Genomic DNA, 27,292 nt, shown 5'->3' with positions numbered 1-27,292 from the left:
TCAAAGTGTGTATAATTGTGTAAGCCGTGAACCATGTCCACCTTCCATGCTTGGCAGTCATGCACCATTTCCCGTGACCTCGCTTTACATGAGACAGTCTAAACTGATTTTGTGTATTTCAGAACCGTCTCAGTCCCCAGTTCAATTATATTTCAGAATGTATTATGTGTTGGGCTCATTGTGCTTAGATTTATGCCATATTTAATTTGCCAGAGTCCAACCACAGTCCACAGAGGTTTCTACATTTAAATGCACAATTTTTCACACACACACACACACACACACACACACACACACACACACACACGTTGAATAAGTTTGTGTTTTCTGAAGGTTTTCTCCACATCAGGTGCAAGCTGAAAACACTTCCTTTAGATGACATTTTTTAGCCCGAAAAACAACACAAACAAACAAGAGGGAATATTATTTCTAAGTCACTAAAATTATCCTCTTTTTTATTTTTATTATTGAGTGTCATGAAAAATGTATGGGCAGTCAACGCAGTCAGAATCAGGGCTTTAATTATAATTATAATCTTTTTTTATTGACACACAAACATTTCGAGCCAGACGCCCTTCTTCAGCCTGTAGATTCAGCAATGTGACAAAGGAATCCAGCACGTGGGGTTAATTATTAATCAACACATAAAAACATATAAGGTGCATCCCAGCAGGGGGAGCCAACATTTTAGAGGCACATAATCACAGTATAATAATAATAATAATAATAATAATAATAATAATAATAATAATAATAATAATAATAATAATATTATTATTATTATTATTATTATTATTAGTATTATTATTATTAGTATAAATGAATGAATGAATAAATAAATGAAAAATTAAATAAATAATAATAATTGTACACCTGGGTCTACTTGGAGGTGCCAGTTATAGATGGGGGATTCAGAGAATTCGGCAAATAATCCCAGGATGCAACAATTATCATTAGCGCATTTTCTGTTAAAGTATGTCACAGTTATACTTTTTTGTTTTTTTAATAAGTATTCAACCTGATTAGACTTTGAATAAATAATCAGTTGCCCACAGACACACAAAACAGTAACTTCAGTAGTCTTTAAGTGCAAAGTGAGTTACATCTGTCTGCTGTGAGTGCTGTAACTGTGTTCCCCAGTGCCAGCCCATTGCATGCATGTTAATTGCCTTAATTTTACCATAATAAATACTGAATAGAAAGCAGACAAAATATCAGATAAAGAATAACACCTGACAGCAAAAGCTTTAGAAAGTTGCTGTGATCCATGTTTCAACCGATTGGTTGTTAATAATTTTTGGCCTCAGAATGTTTGAAGTCCTAAATTCCTAAAAATAGATGATATTGATGGCGTATGCATATTTAAAAGTTCCCTGTCTGCATATGGAAAAAAATATTAAGAGCCTCTGGTGCTGTGGGACATTTTGCTGCACTGCTCTCTGCTTTACCCCACTTCTCCTTGCTCCGAAACTTCCCACCAAGTTTCAGATCTTGTGATTGGGGAGCAGCGTCCTGGTGCTCGTCAAACTACTGCTGAGTTTGCATAACAGAGTTTCTGTAGGGGCTTTTTCAACTTTGAGAGAGGGAATAATGTGAGGGAACAGAGGCTGCACCATATGGCGAACCTGGTCTTTTAAAATGTCTCTCTCTCTATTCTTTGGTTATTAGCTGACCATTCAGAGTAATACATGACTTAACGATGTGTGTGATCATACTAGTCGGCATAGGATGTAATTATAGATCTATACTTTGAAATCAAATTAACTGTTTTAGAAAAAAAATACACCAACAGGTCATCAGAGTCAGAAACAGGAAAATTGATCCCAGGGGATTGTTACAGTCGCTCTGATGCCCAGCATAGAATGAGAAATAAGAATTATGACAATAAGAATTAATTTAAAATATAAAGTTAAATAAAAAAATATAAACTTAAAAAAATTAAAAATATCATTTTTTTGACAGATGAAGAGATCAGCTGCTAAAGCCGCGTCTCCCAAGATGGACCCCCCACCCCAGAATCCTCCAGGATTCCCTTTCCCTGTGGTGCATATCTTCCACGGGTGAGTACAAACTACAATTTAATCTGGTACTAAACATACCAAAATCTTAATGTATCATCTTTGTTTTGCAACATGCTCTGAGAGGTGAGCTGCCTCTCTCACTCTCAGTTAGGAGTGCAGCTTTGGAGCACGTTAATGTAACGAAGCTGTTAGGTGTCGTTCTGGATAAACAGCCGACTTGGTCTTGTCATATTTATGTGATTGTCACAAAAATGAGAAGCTGTGTCTTTCCTCAAGAGTTGTGCTTATTTCTTGACTGATTATTCAGTCAGACAGGTAATACATTTGTTGGTTTTGTTTGTTTTCACCCTGACTGTTGTTCAGTCGTGTGGTGAAGTGCGACTGAAAAAGACTTACACGAGCTTCAACTTGTGCAAAATAAAGCTGCCCATCTTGCTTTTCAGTGCTGATGGCTTGCACAGTGCTCTCTCCTGGCTAAAAGTCAAAGACAGACTATTGTGTAATCTCCTAGTTTTCTTTCATCACATATGTACGATAGCCACGCCTAAAAGCTTCTACTCACAGACTGCAAACATCAACGTCAGACACGATCAAATCACCAGACAGCTCAGTCAGCGTCATGTTGTTGATCCTGCTCCTAAAACTTGTGCTATGCAAAGAACGATTTTGTCCAGAGCTACGACACAATGGAATAGGCCTCCATGTCCCCTAAAAAAACACCCTCCTGCAAACTGAGTTTTAAAAAACACCTTAAATTCTTATCTGATTAGATATGATAAGATAATTCTTTATTAGTCCCACTGTGGGGAAATTTGCTTTGTTACAGCAGTTATGAGGTCCAGGATAAGCAGCAAAATAACAGTAGTAGTAAAAAATAATGACAAATATAAAAACATATTAAATAAAATAAAAAGGTGCCAAGTATAAAAAGAAACAAGGTGCAAAAATAGTAACTTAAAATTACAAAGTGAAAAAAATATATAAAAGATATTGATGATTAGCAAATAAGATAAATATTTTTTTAATAACTTTATTTTGAATCAAAACTTATCACACGATAAACAAAGAAACAAAACCAAAGCACAGTGTCCAAAAATGAGTGTGTAGAAGTAAATCTTATATATCCATACCCCTTTCTTACTTTTTCTTTTTCTCAAAATATTTTAACAGATTCCCAAATTAATTCTAAACTAGTGGACAGAAAAAAGATACCTAGTTTACAGACCACCCATTTAAATGAATAGATAACTATCCCAGGTTTATTCACAATCCAGATATCCCCCAGTGTTACGAAATATTTAGAAACACCCCCAACACAACCTTTTCTCATCCATATACCTGCCAAAAATATCTTTCCTTTAGTTTTTTTTAATTGATTTATGTTTGTGTTTTATTTAAACCCCTCATCCAACCCATTCCCCAAGTCCACCCTGTACACTGAAATAAACAGACTCTCATTAGTTGTACAAACACATTTAAATTATTTCCCCCTTCCTTCCCTGTCACAAAGCATTTTTTTTGATTGTTGCCTGGAAGTAAATTATTTCTTTCTCTAAACATGATTATTGCAGTTTTAATTTTTATCAGATCTTTGAATTTCATTGGAAAATATAGTTTGTTACTGGTGGGTACAGTTTTCTGATTTGTGATATCACACTTGGACTATAATTCATCAGATTTTATAGTTTTTTTTTTCAATATTTATAATTTTTTCCCCACTACCTTTATTGAATAAAATCTAACAGAAAATAATATTAGTAGCTTTTTGTTCCTGTGCCCTGCAGACTGTTGTAAAGTTTCATTGCCTAAGAATGATATTGGTAAGAAGTTATGAATAACGCAGTCATGCAAGTGTTCAAGGCATCTCACATATTCATAGTCTCTCATGTTCAGTCTGTTCAGTCTTGTGCCAGCGCCATGTCAGACAATATGATAATTGCTGGGCTGGTTATCATATTGATAGCCATCTGCTGCACACTCAGTTGTGAGATATTTGAATTGCATATCATGTTCAGAACATTTCTGCATCAGAAAATTTAGAACTGGTAGAAAATCCATCAAAACATCCCACTCATGACAACTGTATAGCACTTACCTGGAGTCTGGATAGTACACCACCTTAAAAGATACTGGAGGTGTAGATCACCAGTTTTATCAGGGTACAATATTATAAAGAGTCTTCAGACAATGATACGATATCTGCCAAAAATCGCAAAATCAAGTTTTAATTTTATTTGATTGACATGAGACAAAATGATTTTCCCATTTAACATAGCTGATTACAGAAGAAGCTGCCACCCCTTTCTTTCTTTATTTTGGTTAACTGAATAATGTTTTTTTTAAAATTGACTCTAATAACATGTATCAAATGGCACATGAGATAAGTTCAGGCCTTTCTGTCAGAAAAAAAACCTTTCTGGAAGAAATATTTTTATTTTAACCAAAATTATTTTTATTTATTTATTAATTTTTTAAAGATTAATTTGGGGGCTTTTAGCCTTTATTGGATAGGACAGGTCAAGCGTAAAATGAGGAGAGAGAGAGGGATGACATGCAGCAAAGGGTTGAGGCTGGAATCAAACCTGCGATCGCTGCAGCAAAGACAGAGCCTCTGTACATGGGGCGCCCGCTCTACCAACTGAGCTACCGAGCGCCTTATTCAGCCCAAATTATGATCTTTTTCTCAGACTTCAGGGCTAACTGGCTTAACGCCCTGACGGCAAACGTATCCCATCAGCCATAAAATGTGAATTAACATCAACCTACTTAACGAAAGTATAAAATCTGGCTTAATAATCACAAGTCAAGGTTTACTGACAAAACAATAGTTTTTTACTCGTTACCCATTATTAGCTCAAGCACTTTTGCACTTCATAGATTAGCGAAGGCACTAGAGGAGTTAAACTTAAATGTAAAAATAATTTCAACTTTTTCTTTGTTGGTTAAAGTCGCTGCATCTCCTGACAGAACGGCTCATTTATATTTTAGCCTACATGCATATTTTTTTAAGCCTAACATTGGTGAAACAGAGCAGTTAATGTAGTTTCAGGGATTGAACATTTTATTTTATTGTCTGTGAATTTGTCGCTTGTGAATCCTTCACCTGTCACCCTTATATATTTACTTTTTTTTTCATTGTTCATTAAATTTGAACTGCGTACTGTGAACTTGCTCAGCCCTTGTGGCCAGATGAGGGCGCCAGCGCGCCTATCAACAGCCTGATTTATTTATTTATTTGTTTGTTTGTGTTTCTGGCGTGCTTCTTGCTCCAGTCTGCTGTTGGTTTGTGGATGTTTGTGTGGTCAGTAGACTGTTCAAACTGAATTGTCCTCGGGGATAAATAAAGTTTGAAGTTAACTGAATCAAATAGAGGTGAGACCTGAAGTTAGTGGATTGAGTTGCCGGGCAGGTATGTTGTGTTTCCAGACTATTTTATGTTATAACTAACATCGTTGTCTACGAGACTTTTTCCTCGTCTGTATTTTCTCCCGAATCCAAAATATTCCCACACTTCCACTAATTTTTTCCTGAGTATTTAACATGATCTTCATTGCCAATTATCTGTCTGAAGATGATGATATGGATCAGTGTTTTCACTTTGCATCAATGATATTGGATCATTGATCATTGAATCGATATATCGATCCAGATCGATGGATCGTTACACCCCTAAAAGATAGATCATAGAAAATGTATTGCAGATTTTTATTTGAAAGCTTCATAAATGCAGTCTGATTTGGGTTATTGAATAATTACGTGATAAACCTCTTCCTCTGCAAAGGCAGTTCAGAATACTGATACTTGTGTAGTTGTGGGAAAAAGCACCTCGCAGGCTTCACAGAGCACTGGCTGGTATCCTGGTGACGGCTCAACGGAGATTTAACAAAGTTGAGTGTTTTGATGAAGTGGGCAGGACTGCTGACTTCTTCTTTTCTGTCTACTTAGTTGGAACAAAGAGCTTTTGCAATGCCTCATCGCTCTTAAAGAGCCCGCTAAAGTAAAACTCACACACCACCATCAGTATCTGATGCAGGTTGAATTACATGACAGCTGCTTCGGGCTACCTGCCCCGAGTATTTCTCTCTTCCCACATCAGCAAATGGAGCTGTGACTGCTCCAGAGAGCCGCGGTAGGAACCTGCCTCCCTTCAGAGCTGTTCAGTTATGTTGGACCCTGGAGGGCTCGGTCCAAATTTACTTGGACCTGTCACAGCCACACAGCGGCAGGTTGTCAGGACAGCCAGAGCTATGCTGGAGCTTCCTCCACAGCTCTTTAATAGGGATTTCAAGTTTCCTCCCTCTGGCACGACACCTAGAACAGGGTGAGAAACTACTTTCCCATGCTATGAATATGCTTAGCTCTGGTTAATGCCTTTTATACAAAATCATCACGAATCTGTTGTCAAACATGTTTATTTATGGGTTGTTCCATCATAGTTGTGTCACATGTGTGTTTTGTTTATGTTTATGTATGAGCAAAAGGTGCAAGGACAATTTGTCCATTTGAGAGAAGTTGAATTGAATGCAAATGGATGATTTTTGCTGCTGCAACATACAGCTATTTGCATTTGTCATGTCAGTCATTCAGCTCAACATGCATTGTGTATTCACAATGGTGTAGAACATCCTGAAAACACATGGTCACGCTCTCCATTTGTATGTCCTTACTTGTTAATTAGACTGAAAATTGCTCTCTTTTGGCTCACAGTTGGGTCATTACGTCTTATCTTGGGCTCCAGTTTAAATGACCTGCAGAGAACAGGATTAATCAGTGTCATATTTTTCATTTGTGGACTGAAAATGAGTTGATATATACTATCGATACATCCTAAACGTATTTGTAAATGTAACCTAATGAGACACATTTAAAAACTGCTTTACAAGGGAACAATGTGATTAAAACATTAAAATTAGGCACGCAAATTTGGATTTTTTTTCATAACCTTTAATTTCCTGCTTTCCTGATAGCCAGTAAGATAACCGACAATTTCACTGTTTTGTATTCTAAAACAAAGAAGTATATAACCTGTAGTTTATGCACATCTGAGGGTAAGAAAGGCTTAGATGTAGTGAGCAAAGGTGGATGATTTAATCTCCCATTGCTTTGACCTAACCCAACATGGTCTAACTGAAGTCACTATGAATAATACAACAAAAACAAAAACAGTTTTGACTCTTCAGATATCTGTTTATTTATTTTTTTCTTAGTAAAGTACATACAAAAACCTTCACAAACATACTTTGGGTTTTGAAGAGCATTTTGTCCCATAATTCAAATTAAATGCCCGGTCATAATCTGTTCATGTATTATACACTGTAAGTAAGTGCATCCCTCAACGCAAAAATGAAACATTTGTGTTTCCAATACATTGATTTGCTTCATTATCAACACTGACCTGCCAAATTTAGATTTTCCAATTTTTGGGGGGTTTTATCTATTTAAAACTCTGTTCTATTGTAGCACTGCAAGCAGTGCATTGATGCACTCATCCCCTCCTTGATCTGCTCTTTTTCCCTCTCCCATATCATGAGACAGTAGCACATCCTGCAGTCACACACAGTGACAGGGTTAACTGTCAGTATCTCATGGTAAATGTTACCTAACAGTTATAATAGGTTGAACTGACATAAAAATGACTGTTAGCCCAAAGCTCAAGAGACGGCTCTGCACCACAACAGAAAGCAATCAGAGCCCTGATACAATCATGTTGTCTTCCTCTAAAACTGTGAAAACATCCACACTCGTGACTCGGGATGTAACGATGCATCAGGAGGCAGTTAAAAATTGATAAAAAAGCTGTGAGCTTGAAATCAGTGAGATGAAAATGAACAGCGATACTCTGTCAGAACAGCAGAAGACGTAATCTACTTTTGACTTTGCTTGCTTGACGTGCCACGTCACTATGTGTTCAGCATCCTGCGTCATGTCCAAGACTAGAGACAGTGCGCCAACGTAAGTAAGACGACGTAAAGGCTCAGGGACAGGCGATATTAAAAGGGAAGATGCACCATTCAGTTTCAAATATGAAGTGTGGCAGCATTTGTTTTTGACTTTTCTGTTATCTTCTCGCCTTTTTTGCTTTTTGATTTAAGGAAGCTCAGTCAGCGAATATTACAAGATGCATGATGCAGCATGAGAGCTGCAAACTTAGACAAACTTAGTTCTTCAAACTCGCCCTGTCTGCTTTCCCCTCTAGCAAAAGCAAACTTTTCCACACCAGCCACCTCTGTCCCAAGTGAAAAGGTTTTTTTCTTGTTTTTGACAGTAGGGGACATTGTGAATGTCCAGAAATGCATTCAGTGCATAGTTTGTGTTTGGCATTTATACCCTACCTCAGAAATAATGAGAGATTCGTGGATTTGATATAGAAAAGAAGAGAAAATGCAGGGTTTTGTATACTTTTTGTTTGAAATAATTAAAAGAATATTTTCCAGTCATAATTTTTCTCATCTCATTTTGTGTTTTAAAAAAATCGCGAGAAAATCATATCCTGAACCCAGTATCGTGAATCGTATGAATCGTGAGTTGAGTGAATCGTTACAAACACGTTGTTACCTACTGATGACAACATGTTTCTTCTTCTTCCCTGTGTTCATTGGCGGTGTTGATGCTGCAGCAGTTAAGTCAGTGAAAGCAGTTTGATCTTATATTATCAGCTTATATTATATATTATCAGCTCTGTATGGATTTAATTTTGTTATTGGAATAATAAATAATAATTACAATTTTGGCCAGTAACCTGTCAGGCCAGTATATATTGTGCATCCCTGCACACCCTGGAAAGGTCACCAGTCTCTCACGGACATATAATGACAACATTCAGATCCACAAGCAATTTAGATAAGTTAAAAACCTCTATTCAAATCTCTAATAAAAAAAAAGTTGTATTAACAGTAAAATCTGTTCTCATTAGGGTGAATGGTCTCTTTCGCAGTGATATTGATGTATTGAGCCTACAGGAAGCATTTCAGTGCTGTCACTGGTCCAGGTGGCACTGAGTCTAACTTATTATATAATATACCCGTTCATCATATTTAATAGGCTTATCATATATTTCGAATGTAACACCTTAATCTGCAAAGTGAATAGTTTCTACATAATGGACGGAAATGAAAAGGACACTATTTCTATTAAATTAGAATTTGTATAACGTGCAGATAGAAATTGTAGCTAAGTACATTACTTGGCATCCAGGCAAATATACAAAGACGATACTGCATACTTTGCAATATATAAAAGAGTACTGCAAGAAAATACTACTCAGTGATCCTTTAAGGAATATTCCGGAGGCTCATTTCCACAAAGTAACAGCTGTGAAAGTTAAAACAGGATGTCACAGACACATGAGAAGAGGTTTGATGTCAATACATTCATAAATTAGCAAGATATTAAAATCCTAAATTTTAAATGTGCATATTTAAGGCATCAGGTCACTGATAATGACATTAAGGGATTTTCTGGGGGCTCTTTTTCACAAACTAACAGCTGCGAAAGTTGCAACATGATGTCATAGACACATGGGAAGGGGTTTCATGTCGCTAAATTCATAAATTAGCAAGATATTAAAATGAAATGTGCATATTTAAGGTAGCAGATCACTGATGTTGATGTTAAAAACTTTGCTAATAGTTTTTTTTTTTTTTTTTAAAGTAAGAGCTGTGAATGTTGTGACAGGATGCCACAGACGCACAGGAACTGGTTTGATGTCATTTATTCATAAATAAGCAAGCTAATGAGATCACGACCTTGACGTGCATATTTAAGGAATCAGCTCACTGATGATGATGTTAAGACATTTTCTGAGGGGTCTTTTCCGCAAAGTATGAGCTGTGAACATTGTGACAGGATGTCACAGGCACATGAGAAGTGGTTTCATGTCAATATATTCATAAATGAGCAAGCTACTGAAATCACACGCTTATAATGTGCATATTTAAGGAAATCAGCCACTGATAATGACGCTAAAGCATACTTTGCATTATATATAAAACAGCACTGCAGGAAAATCCTATACTGTATGAACATTTAGGGAAGGTTAGATGATTGACATTCACATTGTATCTCTTCTATTCAGCAGCTGCTAGTTATTTAGCACCCATAGCCTTAGAAAATGACACATTACACTGAAAAAAGATCTAGCCGATGTCAATGCAGCATAATTTAAGCTGTGATATAAACAACAAAAAATAACTTTGCATCCTTGCATGAATATAACTAGTTTCGGAGTTGGAATAAAATAAATACAAAACATTGTGGATTTTTTTTCCTTAAAAAGATGTATTTATGTAATCCTGAGCTTGCTTACATTTTTCGGTGCACTATACTCCTGCAAACTTGTCAAGATGTTTGAATGTTTAAGGCCATTTGCGCTTGTATTCAGCTTTTTTCCACCTTTTAAATATCTGGAACCTGCAGCTCATCCCACATCTATAGATTGATTTAGCCTCTTATTTATTCTGCTGCTCTGTATGGCAACCAGGTCTGGTGGGAGCTAATTAGCTTGTTTAGGTTTGTAAATGGCTCAGTTTTGACTCGCAAAACCCCTTTATCATTGTCATCTACATAAACACAGTTAGCTCAGTTAGCAGCATTACCTGTTTTGGCATGGCTAGTAGTGCTAACATAGCTGACCATGCTAAAGGAGTTTTGTGAATTAAAATAAAGGTAGCTGCTACTCAGATTGGTGGCTGGCCATCATGCTTGCAGCAACACTATCCCACATGCCCGTTACCGGCAGTAATTACTGAAAGAGTAACAGATAAATAAATAAACTAAAATTGTTTGTTTTTTGGATATACCTAAGAAGATAGAATTGCATAAATGTTATCTTGTCAAGGAAAAATGTTTTATGTCTTCAAAACTTCAAAAATTCATGGAAAGATGCAAACTTGATTTTAACATTAATATTCCAGATTAAATGATGCTGCATGTATGTCTCCTTTTATCAGAGCATATTATCTGAGGTGATGGAAATGCAGATTCAGCAGCGAGCCCTCTTGGTCCCTGTGCATTTGTTTCTTTTAGATTGTCTGGGAGAAAAGCTCCCAGTGGAGTCACTCAGTTTTCCCTGTGTGGTGTCATCCACAACAAAATCTGTCAGAAACAATTACAAGTTAAATTCACAGCAGCATACTAACTTGGTTCTGCTGGTTAGAAGTGTTCCCATCGGCTGAGACTTTATCTTTCCTGCGAGCTGCGCAGCTGCAGTTTGTCACTCCTTATCATTTTGTCGAGCGCTGCGGCTGGCTCACAGATGCACAGATAAACCTGTTTATGTCCTCCTGGCTCAGCTGTGGCTGGTTGACTGGAGGTCTGAACGCTACCTGCAGTTATTCATGTGAATTTTCCCTTTGAACTGTGAATTGCTTTTTCCTCCTGTAAAGTCCACACATCAGCTGATCATTTTTTGACCCCTCTCTCTCACGCTGCCCCTCTTCACTGCTCTCAGACTTCAGTATGGATGGATTCAAGTCAAGTCAAGTCAAGTCAGTTTTATTTATATAGCCCATTATCACAAAACAAGGTTTGCCTCAGAGGGCTTTACAGTGTACGACATCCCTCTGCCCTTAGACCCTCACATCACCCAAGGAAAAACTCCCCAAAAGAACCCCTGTAACGGGAAAAAGAGGAAGAAACCTCAGGAAGAGCGGTAGAGGATAGTGAGGGATCCCTCTTCCAGGACGGACAGACGAGCAATAGATGTCGTAAATAGCAAGTGAAATACAATCATGGCAAAAAAGGAAAGAGAAGAGGGGGGGGAGAGGGGGCACAGAACAATAGAAACAGATGCATGTCATATTACAATAATGGTAGGTGTGAAATTAGTAATTGCTCTCTATGATGATGTTGATAGAGATGATAACAGTCTCATGCATATGTGAAAGGGAGTTGTCCAAAGGCAAGATCACAGCATCGGCGCAACCAGGACCAGACCACGATCAGGGCGAGCGGGGGGCACAGAATCAGTACAGCCACAGCACGAGCACAACCAAAGGCAGGGTCGCAGCATCAGCACAGCTATCACCACGGTCAGGCACATTCATAAATCTTAATCCCAGCTTTGCATCCTGTCAGTGTTTCTTCACTGTGACTGTAGTCTTTGAGATATTGCAGCTAATTATGTGTTTAAAAACAAAGTTACAAATATGATCAGCTGCCAGAGTCCATAATTGTTAGCACTTACCTTTGATTTTGTGTTTGGGCACACTTTTCTGCTCACACTTTCAGTTTCCAGTTACAAGTTGGGTAACCTAACGTGTACCTACGGTCGCACACAATGACAAGTGTTTTGTTGGAAAACCCTGCAGGAGCGAGACAGTTTGTAAAACTGCTCCAGTCAGAGTGGGCTGTGTGACATGTCAGCGCGCTGGAGCGGGCTGTCGCACACGTCCACGCTGGAGCAGGCTATTGGACATGACCGTGCGCTGGAGCGTGTTGTCGGACCTGCGTGTGCTGGAGCGGGCATGACATGACACATCAACATCCTATCGACTACGTCTCATATTTTAAACGAAGAAAAGTTATTTCGCAATTGATATCATTATCGTTTTAACGCCCAGCCTTATATGTGATACATTAATCCACACAGTTGACATCTTGCATTTCAGTCCAGCTAATAGCATTAGATGTTAGTTTTATTTATTCTGTGCTTCTTAGTTAATCATAACTTATGGATCACATCATAAAATCGAATAAAAAAGTCACTAACAAAAGAGCTTGGAAATCAATTTAATTTTTTTTTTTTAATTTTTAAGAAATAGCCTTGAAAAAATTGTATCTGAAATTTTGATATATTTTTTTTAAATGACGCTACAGGTGAAAAGGTTAAATATTTGATCTAACAGATATCGCCAAGAAACCTCCCCAGTAGATTACTTGCAGCTATGTATTGTAATGCTAATTATCTGAAATTTATTGTTTAAATATGCAAATGATGCATTACTTTATAATAACTGTGCTTTTCTCATAAGATTCCAGCAGAAAGCTGAACTAAATTAACCTGAATATGTATTTTGGATATTTTATTTCCACCAGTCTGAAAGAAGACATGTTATCAAAGCAGAACAGCCTCAAATTCCAAAAATTGACCAGTGCATGAAAATATAAAATTGAATAAAATCCCATCTTGCATTTAGTGCTTCAATTTTATAGTAGATTGCTAATTTTAGAAAATGTAGTCTAATTATTAAACAATGGATTTTGAGATCTAGAGAAAAGATCACCCTTTCTTAAATGCTTTATCTATATGCTATAAAGCCTGTGTCCCTGCCCTCGTGGTTTATCTGACATAACAACAGCAGTATGCTGATAATACTGCTGTCTCTGCAGCATTTTGTTTATCCAGGTCATGCAGCAGCTGGATAACAGAAGCAACTCTGCGAGGTCTTAAAGATGCCTCACTACCTATTTGAGAGGCTTCAGTGGTTTTAGGATAAAACCAGAGCAACAACAATGTTAACACAACATCTTATTTTTCAAAAAAATACAGATTTTTCCACCTAGAATATCGCTGTTCTGAATCTTGTAGTTTTATTTTTACCAGAGTAAAATATGGTTTGTTTCTGCGGTCAGTTGAGACATTGCTTGCAATTTAAGGAGCGGCCTGAAGATGGAAGTAAAAATCCACCAGTGAGTTTAAGACGCAGCCCGCCTGTGAGTCAAGAGCATTGTTAATCCTTTCACCTCAGACAATCCAGTCTGTGTTTTGTTGTAGTACTTCACTGTTCCCTCCCCTCTGGAGTAGTGTATTAAGGACAGACGCCCATGTGATGGCACAGCAGTGTGAACACCATAACAAGTGAGAGAATGAGTGATTTATTCTCTCTTTTTGGCTCATATAATAGTTTTACCCAGAGGGATACCTCATTTCAGTGAAAAGTAGATGCTCAAATCAATATTAAATGCATTCACAAATTCAATCTCACAATTCTTCGTCTATGGAACAATTCCAATTTGTATTTTTTGGCATGACGAATGAGATTCTTGGCGTCTGTTTTTTCACATTTTGAAATTAAAACCACAAGTTGATGTTATATTATGCAAATTGAAGAGCTGCTTTCCAGAGAAATATAGGGATTACACAAAAAAGGTCACATATTTTGATGGATGCAGTTTATATTTGAATGAGTTTTTGACATAATCATTTACCAAGAATGCATTATGCTGTGTAGTTTTCGTGAACCTTTTGCCTTGACACTCTTTTCACCTTTTTATACGTTTTTCTACAAGCATTTAGGAACAACGGTCTCCATAAACAGTAATTCACCGCTGTAGCCTTGTATGTGTCCTGTGGGGTCATCCTGTGAAGGCCATGAGCCGGCTCCAGTGAGAGCAAGAGCAGGTAAAATGGCGAAAATCAGTCCCAGAAATGGCCATTTAATGGTGCAAAACCAATCGAATGTGGAACACACGAATGTTCGAACATAAACCTCAGGGTGACCACATGGAGAAGCTGCTGACGTTACAGAAACTAGAAATCTATAGATCTGCAAATAAATAGATTCTTTGCCCAGAGCTAAGGCACATAGAGCACGGTAACTATCGAGTTACAGAAGGCCGTGTCTGTTTTCGTATCAAGGCCAGAAGACATGAATTAGGTGGGTATTGGAAAACTGCCAGATTCTGCGCCTCTGTGGAACAATGCAGATACATAATAGCTGTTTAACATTCACAGATTTGCCCTCTTGTTGGTTTTGACATAGCTGGAGTACATATAAGTTTCTGACCTATGACCGTTTAATTCATGCGTGTGTTGAACTCAATTCATAAAAGATGCATCTGACCTTCATGAAGGTCGGCATACTGTGTGCTGGTCTTGTAACTGAATGGAAACATGAGAACTGTTAATAATGTAAGGATCTATATTATCCACCCTGCTCTCCTGTGTCAATCCCTCCTACGCCTGTGAAACACACATACAGGTCAAATATTCCGATTGTTTTCTCAGTCAAAATGATCCTCACTTAATAATAAAAATGTGTCTTACCTCTGTTATCTTTAACCTTTTGAAACTGGAGCAAACTGGACTGATTGTATTCAAAAACATGGGAATAGGGCATAGAGAAACTTGAGAAGAAATGACCCAAAAATTAACAAGAAATTACTAAAAACTGCAAGAATATTACCTGAAAATTTGCACACAAAAAAAGGAAAACAACAACAAAACAAACAAACAAGGGAATGACCTGACAAAACTGCTTAAAAACTATTAGAATTGTGTAACATAATTTTAAATATGTAATTATGATAATTATAAGTAGAGATTTTTCTGGAAACATAGCACAAAAATTAGCAAAAATATTAGTTTAAAAGTTTTGAGCAAATCTGAAAATAGTAACCAAAAAAAGAGAGAAAAGTATAAAAACAACAAAGGAGCTGCTTTTTTACTGCTTGCTGGAGCAGTTTGTTAGTGTTACACCGAAGTCCCACAATAAAACAAACAAACTGATCGAGGCAGTGGTAGACCAGAAGCTCCCATGTTTAGCGAGCTAAAATAAAATTTGCCCATCAGGTGCAACAGCTTGAACCAAGGATGTTAGGGGTTAACCACGTCTCTGTGAAGATGTGCGCAGAGCAGTCTCTGATCTCCCTTTACTGAGTGAGCCTCAATCGCATCTCGTCCACTTAATTCTCCTGCGACCAGACATCAGTCCCAGGATGGCTTGGTAGAGTAACAGCTCTCAGTCCAATTCAGGTCAGCCTCGCCCTGATGCTGGCTCTCCTCCCTCTCTTCGTCCGGCGCTTTCAGGTTTGCTTTCGGTTCCGGCGCTTTCGGGTTCGCCTCTGGTCTGGCTGGCTGCTTGGCATATGCCGTTGGTGGAGATCCTCTCGCGGTCGGCTGCATTCAGTCCAAATCCCACACAACTTTTCCCGATGTTGATGAGTGCATCTCTATCGTAGAAAAGTCCTACTTCAGCAGAAGAAACCATGGAGTAGAAAAACAGAAAAATACAGCAAAAAAGGATTTAAAGAGCTACTGGCTGCTGCATCTACATGTGCTGCTGTCATATAATATAATATGTAATAGTTATATTTGCATTCCTTTTTTAAGGCAATTGCTCTCCAAGATATTTTAAAGTGAGCTCAACTTTTCAGATTTTACAGTAAGTATGTAATGCACTCTATGCATAAATACCCCATACAAACCCACTTCAAAAAACACAGAACTATCTCTTTAAGTTATGGCCGCTTCCACTCCTAAAAATGAGATGCATGTAATGTTGCTGATGCAGGACTTTGAGCTTATTCTGCTGTGAGTTGCTCTTAGAGAGATTATCAACTAAAGCTCTTAAATGTAAAGTATAATCAGTACTTAATTATACATAATTAACTTAATTAATAATAGTCTTCTTATAACAATCACATGGGTGAATCATTTGTAGAAACTGTGAGCTGTTTAGCAGTTTTTGCCTTTACTCAGAGGATGCAGGCTAAGCAGCTCACTGGCTAACAACCCCACAGAATCACAATAAACCAAGGCACAATCCCACACAAATGCTCGCCTCCAGTGGCAGCATCACCATGGTTTAAGGCCAAGGCACTGCTCCGGGGGTCTTGCTGGAACATTACAATGCACTGGAGTGAACAAAAAGCCGGGGCTACAATGGCTGAGGTTGTCCTTGCTGCTTTGGATTGTGTAGGGTTTTAAGACGGCCTGTACTGTGTTATTACAGTCATACAAATCCAAAACTGCTCTGGCACTGAAAACCAATGTCCTGCCGTGCCTTATTACTAAAAGTGGGTGTCCTGGCGTCTTTCTGCAGCTTCGCGTGGGTGCCAGTTTGTTGGCTTTAAATGTGGGTGTCCTGGCATGTTGCCTCCGATTGTGGGTGTCCTGCTACAAACTGTTCTGCAGTTATTAGCAATGTGATGGGACTGTTGCTTTACAGTCCAAAGGCTTATGAAACTGATCAAATTTGCATTGGTTTGTTTTAAAGGTCCTATATATGAGAGTTTGAACATGAAAATAGCAGCAAGCATCTATTTGCTTTGTGAAGATATAGTTTTAATGTGACTTTATTATGATTTTCAATACAAACAAAAAATAGAGATGCTCCTCTTGGTATCAAACTGTCAGGAGATGCTGATGTGATGTATAGTATGTAGTGCCCAGCATGAGCCACCAGAGGTCAGTGTCTACTGGTGGAACAGACTGCTGAAGTGAGAAAGGCTGTGACTATGATTGGTGGGGACAACCCAACAGGACAAGTTAAAAGCCAGCCAGCAACAGGAGAAAACGTGAAAAACAGCATGTAGTGCCAGCATATTATCACAACCATCCTCTGTGAAATAAAGGTTTATTTTCAACATGGTCTCACCCCTGCTCATCACATGGTGCAGCTCTGTCAGTGACCTGCGTTTACATATGACGTTTTAGATATCCTTCTGTGTCAGCTGTTTATGCTCTGGGATGCTGTTACAGTGATGTTAAGTTTACATAGTGGGATGAAGCAGCACGGTCCTTATGTTTACACTACTGCGCGGACTGTCATGGTGGTTGGAATTGGGCAACAAATCCTCGGACAGTGGTTTAGGCAAAACAGGCACATGTTAAGGTGTAGAAAAAAAACACACATCCACAGGGGCAAACTCCAGACCCCCGGAGTTCCAACTGAGTAGTTTCTTTACACTTTGTGAGTTTATGTTGTTTATTTATTTGAACTAAGAAGCTAAGAGAGCTTGTGGAATGAACAAACTCTTTGCTGATGGAGGCCCCCACAGAAAAATACCATTTTATATCGAAGTATGAAGAAGGTATAAAGTAAAAGATACTGCCCAAGCCTAGTCAATCTTCTCTGTATGTAATCCGAGCTTCTCTATTTTTTGTTTTGGTGGCCGGGCCATGTGTTGGTGCATTTACCACTGCTGTTCCCAGCATATAGCCTTATGCATGAAACGATATACGAGCAAATGTTTTTTTTTTGGTTTTTTTTGTGCTCGTATCCAGGATTTGTTCCTGTTTTGCTATTAACCACTGATTTGGGGGTTTCACCAGTGTTTTCAAATTTTTGCTCTTCAAAAGCACTCTTACCAAGATAAGAGAAAAAATGTCTTGCTTTCAAAGGCCACAAGTTGTTGTTCATCACAAGGAAAAATAAGTTTTATATTTGAGGAACATTTACAAAATGCATGAATATCATATAATCAAATTTAGTTGAGATTTTAGAGGAATTAAAATGAATATTAAAATTCAGGGCTGAAGGAATACTACCATACCTGGTACATTTTTTCCAATTACTGTAATTTCAGTTACTGTGCGTCCTTCTGCTGATCAGAGGTGGAATGTAATTAAGTACATTTACTCAAGTACTGTACTGAAGTACAAATCTGAGGTTACTTGAGAATTTTAATCTCATACCACTTTCCACCTCTACTCCACAACACTTTTTACTCCACTACTATTATTTGATAACTACTTTACAAATTAAGATTTTTGCGCACAAACCAAAAATATGAAAATAATGAAGTGCAGCTGAAACAATTAGTTTGTAAATTAAAAAAATCATTAAAAAAGTCATTTTTCATGCAAAATACATTTCATGCTTCCAGCCTCTCAAATATACTGTACATATTACTGCTTTTCTTTTTTAATTCTTTAAATTATTTTGATTTATTAAATTTCCTTTAACTCTTTTACATGTGTACTTTTATATTTAGTACTTCAATACATTTCCCTGAAATCACATTTACTTTGTTTAAGTTTATTTAACAGAACGCCAGTTTCATTACTGCAGAAGTTCTTCTTACAGCCTTTTCGGTGTCATGTCTCGAGTCATGGCCATGTGCCAGAGTCTTTGCACACAGCACAAAACCTGCCCATATACAGTATTTAGGGGGCGTTACCGAGGTGACTTATGATAAGATGGGATTCATCATTGAGCATGTGGTAAGAGCAGATTTGGATGGTTAAAAGTTGACTTCTCATATATTTTCTCTTACCAGAAAATAAAGAGAAATTAAGAGAATGTTGATGCATGAAGCCCAGTGTGGCTAATTTCTCCTTTAGCTGATGCAGTTCTTATTTTCATATTAACTGTACATTTGTACAATTGCATATTGCATCTTTTTTACAATTGGCAGCAGCACATTGGAATGAAGTACAAACTTTCTTAAAAAAGAATAAAAGGATGTTATTGTGACTACATTGTTGTGGTTGTAGTTAACATACAGGATGGGCTGTGCTGCTACCTCTCGTTCATCAGTCACTAACGACTGACCAACAACAACCGTTTACGTTTACTGACAGTATGGTTGTTTTTCCAATATCTCTGTTCATTTGTCCTGAACGTATGTTGACGAACTAAAGATTCCAGACATGATGTTCAGAGTTTATTTCAGCAGCAGTTCTGTGAAAGCACATTTCCATACTCCTGCACTGAGCGAATGAACCAACTGACAGGGAAGTGCCTTAAGCTTCAGCTTTGCTGCCAGACTTCTCTCTTTTTTTGTTTTTTTTTGTTTTCCCTTTCCTTTTCCACACAAAATGTTGAATGGCAGTGTAGATGTTGAGAATGGAAATTTATGCAAGGGAATTCTGGATTTTTTCTCCTCTCTCCTGGTGCAAACCCTCTGTAAACATACATAATAGACTATGGAGATTTCAGCACTTGCTAACTTATCTTCTTGAGCTTAATATTCATGCAGAGGAAAAGCAGAAGAGGAGCGAGGAGCATCCTTACAGAAAGCAAACAATCGTCTGTAAAAGCAGCGACGTTGCTGACAGGCCATTATTTTAGCTCGTTCCGAATCAGGATATCTTGATTTACTCAGGCAACTGTCAGTCAATATCACTGTCCTTGGATATGTTATTGCAGACAGGTGGAAAAGGTGCCTGCTGGGACTGTTGTAGCCTGAAGGTAAAGACAAGGGCTTGTGACCAGAAGGCAAAAAAAAGTACATTCTGGACGAGGGAAATATGGCCGAAAATAGTGATTGAGTCATGCTGTCAATCCCTCAAGAACCAATACTCTTTAGCAATGCACTTAACCCAGTTTGCCCAGCAGTAAAAATAGCACTGGTTTTGCCAGCTCCATATGTAAATGTGCTTTAAGTGTTTTAAATGAGAGGCAGGAAGTTGCTAAATAGGAACATCTACTGTAAAATATGCTGCAGAAACCTTTCATGGATAAATAAAGGGTTTAAAAAGAAAACAAAAACATCTAGACTCGCGGCCCTTTATGCTGGATTCAGCTACAGAATATATGGCTTCAAAGGCTCAGAGACTTGTTGGCCATGCCTACTATATTTTGACAGCTGGTAGGCAAGCTCTGCCTTTCCCTTACTTTAAAAATTCTTATAAAGCCCTGAAAACACATATTCAAACTGCTATTATTGTGAGAACCTTTACTGACATAATGCACTCTTCAGCACCTTACCCCAAACTGAACTATGACATTAAGGTAAGGCAATGCATTTATACAGTATAGCACATCTCATACTCAGTTGCAGTACTTTTAAAAAAGCATGATACAATTGATAACACAACCCCAACCACAACCTTGGTCGGCCTTCATTGTGATCTAGTTTAAATATTAAGTCTAAAACCCTTAGCCTTCAACGCCCTCCTTGAAGAAGTGATAACTACTCAGAATTAGGGATGTTAATGGTGAACCGTGTTTTGGTTAATCACTAGGGTTAGGACATTACACGCCAGTCTGTGGTTAATTTGCAACTATTCATTTTACTGCACTGTGAAGCATATGAGTCTGGTGGGAGCAAGCTAGGGACGCTGCTCGTTTGGCGAGCACTGCTGATAACGTCATACTGACCCAACAGCCTTGCTCTGGAAACATGGTGCCTACCCAACCTGTTGAATACTGCCGCTTGAGCCGTGTTGACCATGTCTGCATACTGCATGCTTAGGTATCCTCTTGCGTCCGTTGTTGACGTTCTGGGACAGTGTGTCAGTTGACGCCTGTTACATGAATTGTGTCTTTTCAAAATACACTTGTCACCGGAAATGTGCAGTTTTCATCCATTTGATACTTACAGTCTGTTTCAAACTACACTTGCATTGGTAAAACACCTAGTATTTATGTTTATTTCCTATAAAAAAAGCAAAAGGAAAAAAAACTGTGAAAAATTAAAAGAAAAAAAACATGGTGTTGCTCAATGTTCATACAGGAAAACGACAAATGAGTGGTGCTTTGAGGCGTGGTGCTAAAGCTCACTGAGTCAGTGGGGCGCTGGCTGTTCTTTTGCACTGGACTAAATGTGAAGGCCACTTGCATTTCACATCATTTTCCACATTTTTTCCAAAAAATTAACTCGTTAGTGACTTCGGCATGGGTGTTCGGCCTCTGAAAGCAAAATGAACCAAAAGTATCATCAGTAGTCAGGATGTTTTCACTTTGCACAAATGTCTAAAACTCAAAATAGTCCTCAGAAACGTGGAGCACAAGAGCAAACACAGATGCTGAAAACTTCATACCAACAAATATACTGCAATTAACAGTTAAAAACAGAAAGAAATCCCCCAAAACAAGTGAATCGGTAACTCAGAGACCTGCCACCTCTTTCACCGAAGCTACAGAACATCATTCCATAAAATCATGTTCCACCTGAAGCCTGGTGGTGCAGCTTAAACTAAAACTTTCATCATATCATCTGCAATGACCACACTGAGAATAAAAAGCTGAGATATTAACTTTAAACTTTTACTCCATAGTCAAAATGTTGAAAATTGCCTGCGCAAGATTTTTGTTGCATCATTCTTTGGATGTTTATGACTTTGACTGTGCTTACAGGCATCATGAAATGATTGGAGGATGTGGGAGAAGAAAAAAGTATGCTCTTATAGTAATATTTCTTATATGCCCTACAGAGCTCTACTGCAGCCTTTTTTAATTTGTTAGTTAATGCAACATACTCAGCTGGAATACTGTGACTCTAAGTGGCTCAGATTGTGGGGAAGCGACTGGAATCACTTGACTCTGTTACAATTCTGTGTGTTTTTAAAATATAAAGAAATTAGTTTGTCCAATGCTCAACTGGCACAGAGCAGTGGGATCTTTGCTGTTTGTAAAAGTGCTTTAGGGACCGAAAACATACAATGAAAAGTCCCTTCATGTCATTGCGACTCAGTTTGGCTGTGTAATTATTAAATAAAGCAACTATGGGGTTACAAAAACGTTATTTTTCGGCCGTGCACAAACATTAAACAGTGCTCGGCTCAGACTAAATCAAAGCATTCCATTAAGGCATGATCAAAATTCAAACGAAGTGTTCGCAAACAAAATATACAAATCAATTGTTGTGACATTCAGGCTTAGCTATGGGGATTTATCCAAATGTAATCTTGCATAATATCAACAATTCACGCTCGTTTTATGGTAATTATTCTTCATTATGATAAGATGTTCAACAGGTTTACTCGGAGCACCGAGACTACAAGTTTCTGGCTGATGTGAGACATGATTGAGACAGATTACGGAGGTCCGCTGAGGACGCTCTCCCCGGTAACCAAGGCACGCCGCGGTCTAGCAGACTCATTACAACTGGTCACCATGGGTTTCCATGCATGAACTTCTAATTAGACCAAATAAATGGGTGGGAATCTTTTAGTTGAAAATGGGGATACTGCTGTGGTACAATAGACTCCAAACTCTATTAAACCCGTAATGGAAATCATTTATCATGCCTATGGTGTGTGACCTCCACCTTTTGCATGGACTGCTTAATATTCTACCTGTATTACATGGCTTAGAGTCTCACTACCAACATCCTCAACATTTTGTTCTTGAGCTGTTCTTACTTTCATAAGGTTAACCTCGAAATTCAAAGCGATTCCCGGGGGCACGTGGGGCCAGGGGTGAGACGGTTTCATTAGGACACGTTTATAAAATTGACTTGACATTTCCATTTGTCTGTCATTGTCCAGGTGTGGTTTATGTAAAAACTGAGGGGCTCATGTGTTATTTTACTACTCTGGATTTCACTCTGAGTGAAACAAAATGATGCCATAATGTGAGAAAAGACCTAATTGTAGATTTTAGTTTATAAATTTTGTTTGAGACCAGGAAAAAAAAACTTCTAGGACATTTTGTATGGAGTGTGATCTAAATATCAAGGTTGTTTTAGGTCCAGTTTTTCAAATTGCTCCAAAATTTTAAACTTTTTTGTCGGGTCAGATAGCCAACATGGTTACCTGACCATTTCAGGTAACCAGGTAGCAATGCTCTACAATTTGTAGCTTACACTTCAGTGCCTCAATTTGGTGCACGATTGTGTGTGTGTTGAATGTATGCTTGAGCAAGAGCACATGTGTGACAGTGAAACGCGACAGCAGGAATTTTTCTATTAACGCTCAAATTGCGCAAATTGAAATGCGAATATAGAATATGCCAAATGGAAACACATCAATAAAAAAAACTCCCATTTACTGCAAAAACATTTTTATGCTCACATGAGGCGGAAGTTCAGAGAATGTAAAAAAGCCATATTTCATAAAAAAGCAATGAAACACTTTTCTTTTATAGGTCACATGATGCAATGTGGGCTTCCTTACGGCATGATGCAGCAGCCGCTATAAGAGGTGTTATTGCATCACATGACTCTTCAAAAGTTTAGCTGTCCTCAATTTCATCAGTTGTTACTGAATCACAATATAAAATATGTCAATTTTGCAATATATAGAATTTCATATACTGTAAGAGATAATCTTTTTTCTATATCGCCCAATCTTTTTGAGATTGAATTTAATTTCAAATCATTGTTGTTGATTTGAAAATAATATTTGTATTCTATGTTGAATTTAATTTGTACAGCAAGTTATATTCCCACTTCTTCTACATTGTGCAACTTTTCTACGCTGTCTTTATTCTTTTTCAATAGTTTGCCATTTTTTGTTTTTGCAGCTAGTTTTTAAATAGTTTAGTTCAATAAAAATGTATTGATTTACCTTTATGACATTGGACGTGGGATTTATCTGGACAGCAAAGGAAAAATATTAAAGGCTAATAATAAAAAATAAAAAACAGGGGGAAAAAAATTCACGGTTAATTATTTTTTAATTAGTTTGGATAATTGAAAGTAATTGATTTTTTTCCAACATTCATTTTCATTGTTCATTTACTGAAAGGGTAACCTTGCCTTCTGTTTGAAGTACAGAGCTTGGTCACTAATTACACTTTAAATCTATTAGTGTGTCTCCTTAACTGAACTGCGACTTTGCTGTGACTGAACTGTTAACCCCTTCTGCGTCTCCTTGTGGCGACGGTCCTGGCTGCCCGCTCTCTCAGCGGAGTGTTTTGCCATATCTCCACCTATCAGACTGCAGGTAGTAAACAGGCAGGACAGAATGAATGGAGACGCGGTATTGTTTGGAGGAACAACCGGCACCAAACAATGGCAAGAACGCCTCTCACCAATAGCTGAAGCTGCACGGGCGCTGACATCATATCACTCCCACATCTCCCCTCTCTTGATTTCAGCCCCACCCGCTCCTTTCCATTAGCAAGTCGGTCCGTGTCCCTGTGTTATTTAAAGCCAGAGATCCTCCCTCTCTCGCCGAGCCACTGTGTTGCATCTGTCTGCCTCGCTGCTTGTGTGTCTGGGTGTGTGTGTGCGTGTGTGTATGAGAGTGCGCTAAAAAACCCAGGCAGCCAGTGGGAGAGCTAGAGAGTCGGGGAGAGAGACACGGGGGAAAGGCAAAAAGCATCTGAGAAGGGAGAAGGAACGGGAGTGTGAGACAGCTATGAAATTCATCCAAGCTATTTGCTTACTGCTTCTCTGTCCAGCTTTAAGCCTCAACACCAGGTAAGAGACAAATAAAAGGAGAGGGCTTTTTTTTTTTTTGCTTTTTTTGTCAGTTTAACCCGGGTAGAGACTCTGGAACAAAAGGGGAGTATAGGTTCAAAGAGATGGGCAATCTTAGATCACTAATCTGAAGGTCTGTTCAGTCCTGAAGCCTTAATTTGTCCTGGCAGAGCCTCTCTGTGTGCTAAGCATGTTGGAGATTGAAAGACTTGAAAGGAGGAAGGAAGAGCTTTTCTGTTGAACTAGGCTATTATCTTTGTCAGTCCCGGGCAGGCTGAGAGACAGTTGTCCTTTTGTGGTGGTAATCCGCTGAATGCGATGCCTCCTGAATAGTGGTGACATTGCTTTTTTGGGACTTTTGGTGCCTGCTGGTCTGGGAAAGGGAAGCAAGTTGAAGTCGGGGGAACTGAGAGAAAAGGCTACTTGTGTTGCAGTGTCTTGAAAAAGAGCAGGTGTGTGTGTGCGCCTCTGTGTGTGTGCATGCGATTTAAGGCTGGAGGAAGAGTGATGGGCTGGGAGAATGAATAAGAGGTGTGGAGAAGGGGGAGTTTTGATGATTAATTAAATCATTGATAAAATCATCCTCCTTCTCCGCCAGATCCTGACACCGCTGCCTTAATGAGAGCCGTTAGAGGGAATTCAAGGCTCTGACTATACCATGGAGACATCACACGCAGGAAGGCATGCATTATAAAACTTGCCTTTCCCCTTTTTTCTCCCCGCTGTCCAAAAACATTGTGATACAGTTGTCTTCCTCTCTTGTAGTTGAATGCAATTGCAGAGGAATGCGTGCACATGGACAACGACGGACCGAGAAATACCTATATTTTCGTGCTGTGTGGCCAAACACATGAATGCGAATTGTTTCTTCAACCCCAGGAGTTAGTGTTTATCGCAGTATGTAAAGAAAGAAGTCAAGGTTATTGCGTGCACATCTGTCAATAGCAGATAGGTACACTGATGATGTATGAGTCATAACTAAGGGCTGTGTTGATGTATTAACCTCTAGCATTTAGTCATCAGCAAATTTACACACCTGCAATTTTAATGCACATAGGGCAAATACATAAATAACCTTCAGGCAGCAGCTTTGTGACATTCAGTCTGTTTTATCACCTTTTCGACTGTGCATACAGATGGACTTGTTAGGCTATTTTTTAAGCTAGGGATCTAAAAATGCAGTTTAAGTTTCATTTAGCAGCCTTAGCGGGGATCTTTCGGGTGCTAATTGGAGAGGGAGGCATTACGCTGGTAATTTGGCAGGTCAGCACAGATTGTATGCTACCTCTTGAGGGGGAATGTCATGAAAAGTAATTACCAGATATAATCAGTGTTTTATTAGTTTATTTCCAAACTCGATCTAAAAAATGGGCTCAGAAGGCTGCGTTTCGGTAAAGGCAGAGGGGTTTTCCAGGCAAAGGCGATATGTTCACTGCGACCTACTGAACTTAATTTTTTTTTTAAATAGGTCCTAAATAAACCTGCAAAGTCACATCTGCCTGATTTGCCCATAAGAAGCACAAGCGTGGACCAGTTAATCTAAAAAATGCTAAAAAAATGCTGCAATTGGGGGAAAAAACAACAATTTGAAGGAATTTAAATAATAAATCAGATTGTCATAGTTAGTGAAACAAGAAAAGTTACACACAGGGTCTCCTTTGATCACTTCATCTGTTGATTTTTGAGGCTGTCATTTGGGGTGTTTGGGGTTTTAAATAACAATGTACTTAAAGCTTTTGTTAAAGGCAGAGGGGTTTCCCGGCAAAGGGAATATTTCAAGTTTGACCTACTGAACTTGATTTATTTTTTAAAATAGGAAAATAAACAGGTCCTGAACAGATCTGCAAAGTCACATTTGCCTAATTTACGCATAAGATGCACAAGAAGTTTATATGAAAATGCTGCAGTTGGGGGGAAAGAATCAAAATTTGAAGGGGAATCTAAATAATAAATTGTGTCTTCATAGTTAGTGAAGAAGACATTATACACGGAGTATCTTTTTAGATCACTTCATCTGTTTATTGAACTCTGTAGTCATTTTTGTGCGTGTAGTTTGGGGCTATTAAATCACAATGTACTTAACAAATGTAAACTCAGCGTTTTCCATCGGCTTTTTTTGGAACTTCTTCCTCTGTGAATGCAGTTTCTCAGTTGTTACCGTATAACTTAAGTAAAGAAAAAACATGTTTACAAGATCAACAATGAACTTTCAGTCAGAAAAAACAACATTTTTTTTACATTTAAGTACATGGCCTGGATAGTGGCTTCATCCTCTATATAATTTTATTCTTGCATGTTGTATATTGCTCTTTTGAAGCAGTTTGTGACCTACGCCTGTAAAAAGCTTTCTTTTACACGCATACTGACTGGTGTTTTTAATTCAATATTCTAATTATACATCAGCGCAGTCGCCAGGAGAAAATGTTGGCATTGTATGTTTCTCATTCTGTATATGCATCTTTCGTATCATATCAGTGTTACTAAAGTGATGTAATAAACAAGGTGACTTTGTCATC

At 38.2% G+C, this 27,292-nt stretch overlaps 1 protein-coding gene across 2 annotated transcripts in view; it reads left to right on the top strand.

Moving 5' to 3' along the window:
• Positions 1-27,292, top strand: part of luzp2 (leucine zipper protein 2) — a 356,171-nt gene that overhangs the window by 94,292 nt on the left and 234,587 nt on the right. Inside the window, exon 3 of one of the 2 annotated variants that reach the window (XM_088089450.1) lies at positions 1,963-2,060. In XM_088089450.1, the coding sequence (XP_087945576.1) occupies positions 1,963-2,060 (98 nt within the window). Of the gene's footprint in view, positions 1-1,962; positions 2,061-24,515; positions 24,777-27,292 lie in introns of those variants that run through there. The other variant, XM_042489187.2, reaches the window with a different exon arrangement.

The sequence above is a fragment of the Plectropomus leopardus genome, chromosome 1, assembly GCF_026936395.1.
Source record: "Plectropomus leopardus strain MGB_pleo_1.0 chromosome 1, ASM2693639v1, whole genome shotgun sequence".
NCBI classification, from domain to species: domain Eukaryota; kingdom Metazoa; phylum Chordata; class Actinopteri; order Perciformes; family Serranidae; genus Plectropomus; species Plectropomus leopardus.
The sequence above is the reverse complement of the archived record's forward strand: the minus strand, read 5'-3'. Positions and strand labels throughout refer to the sequence as shown.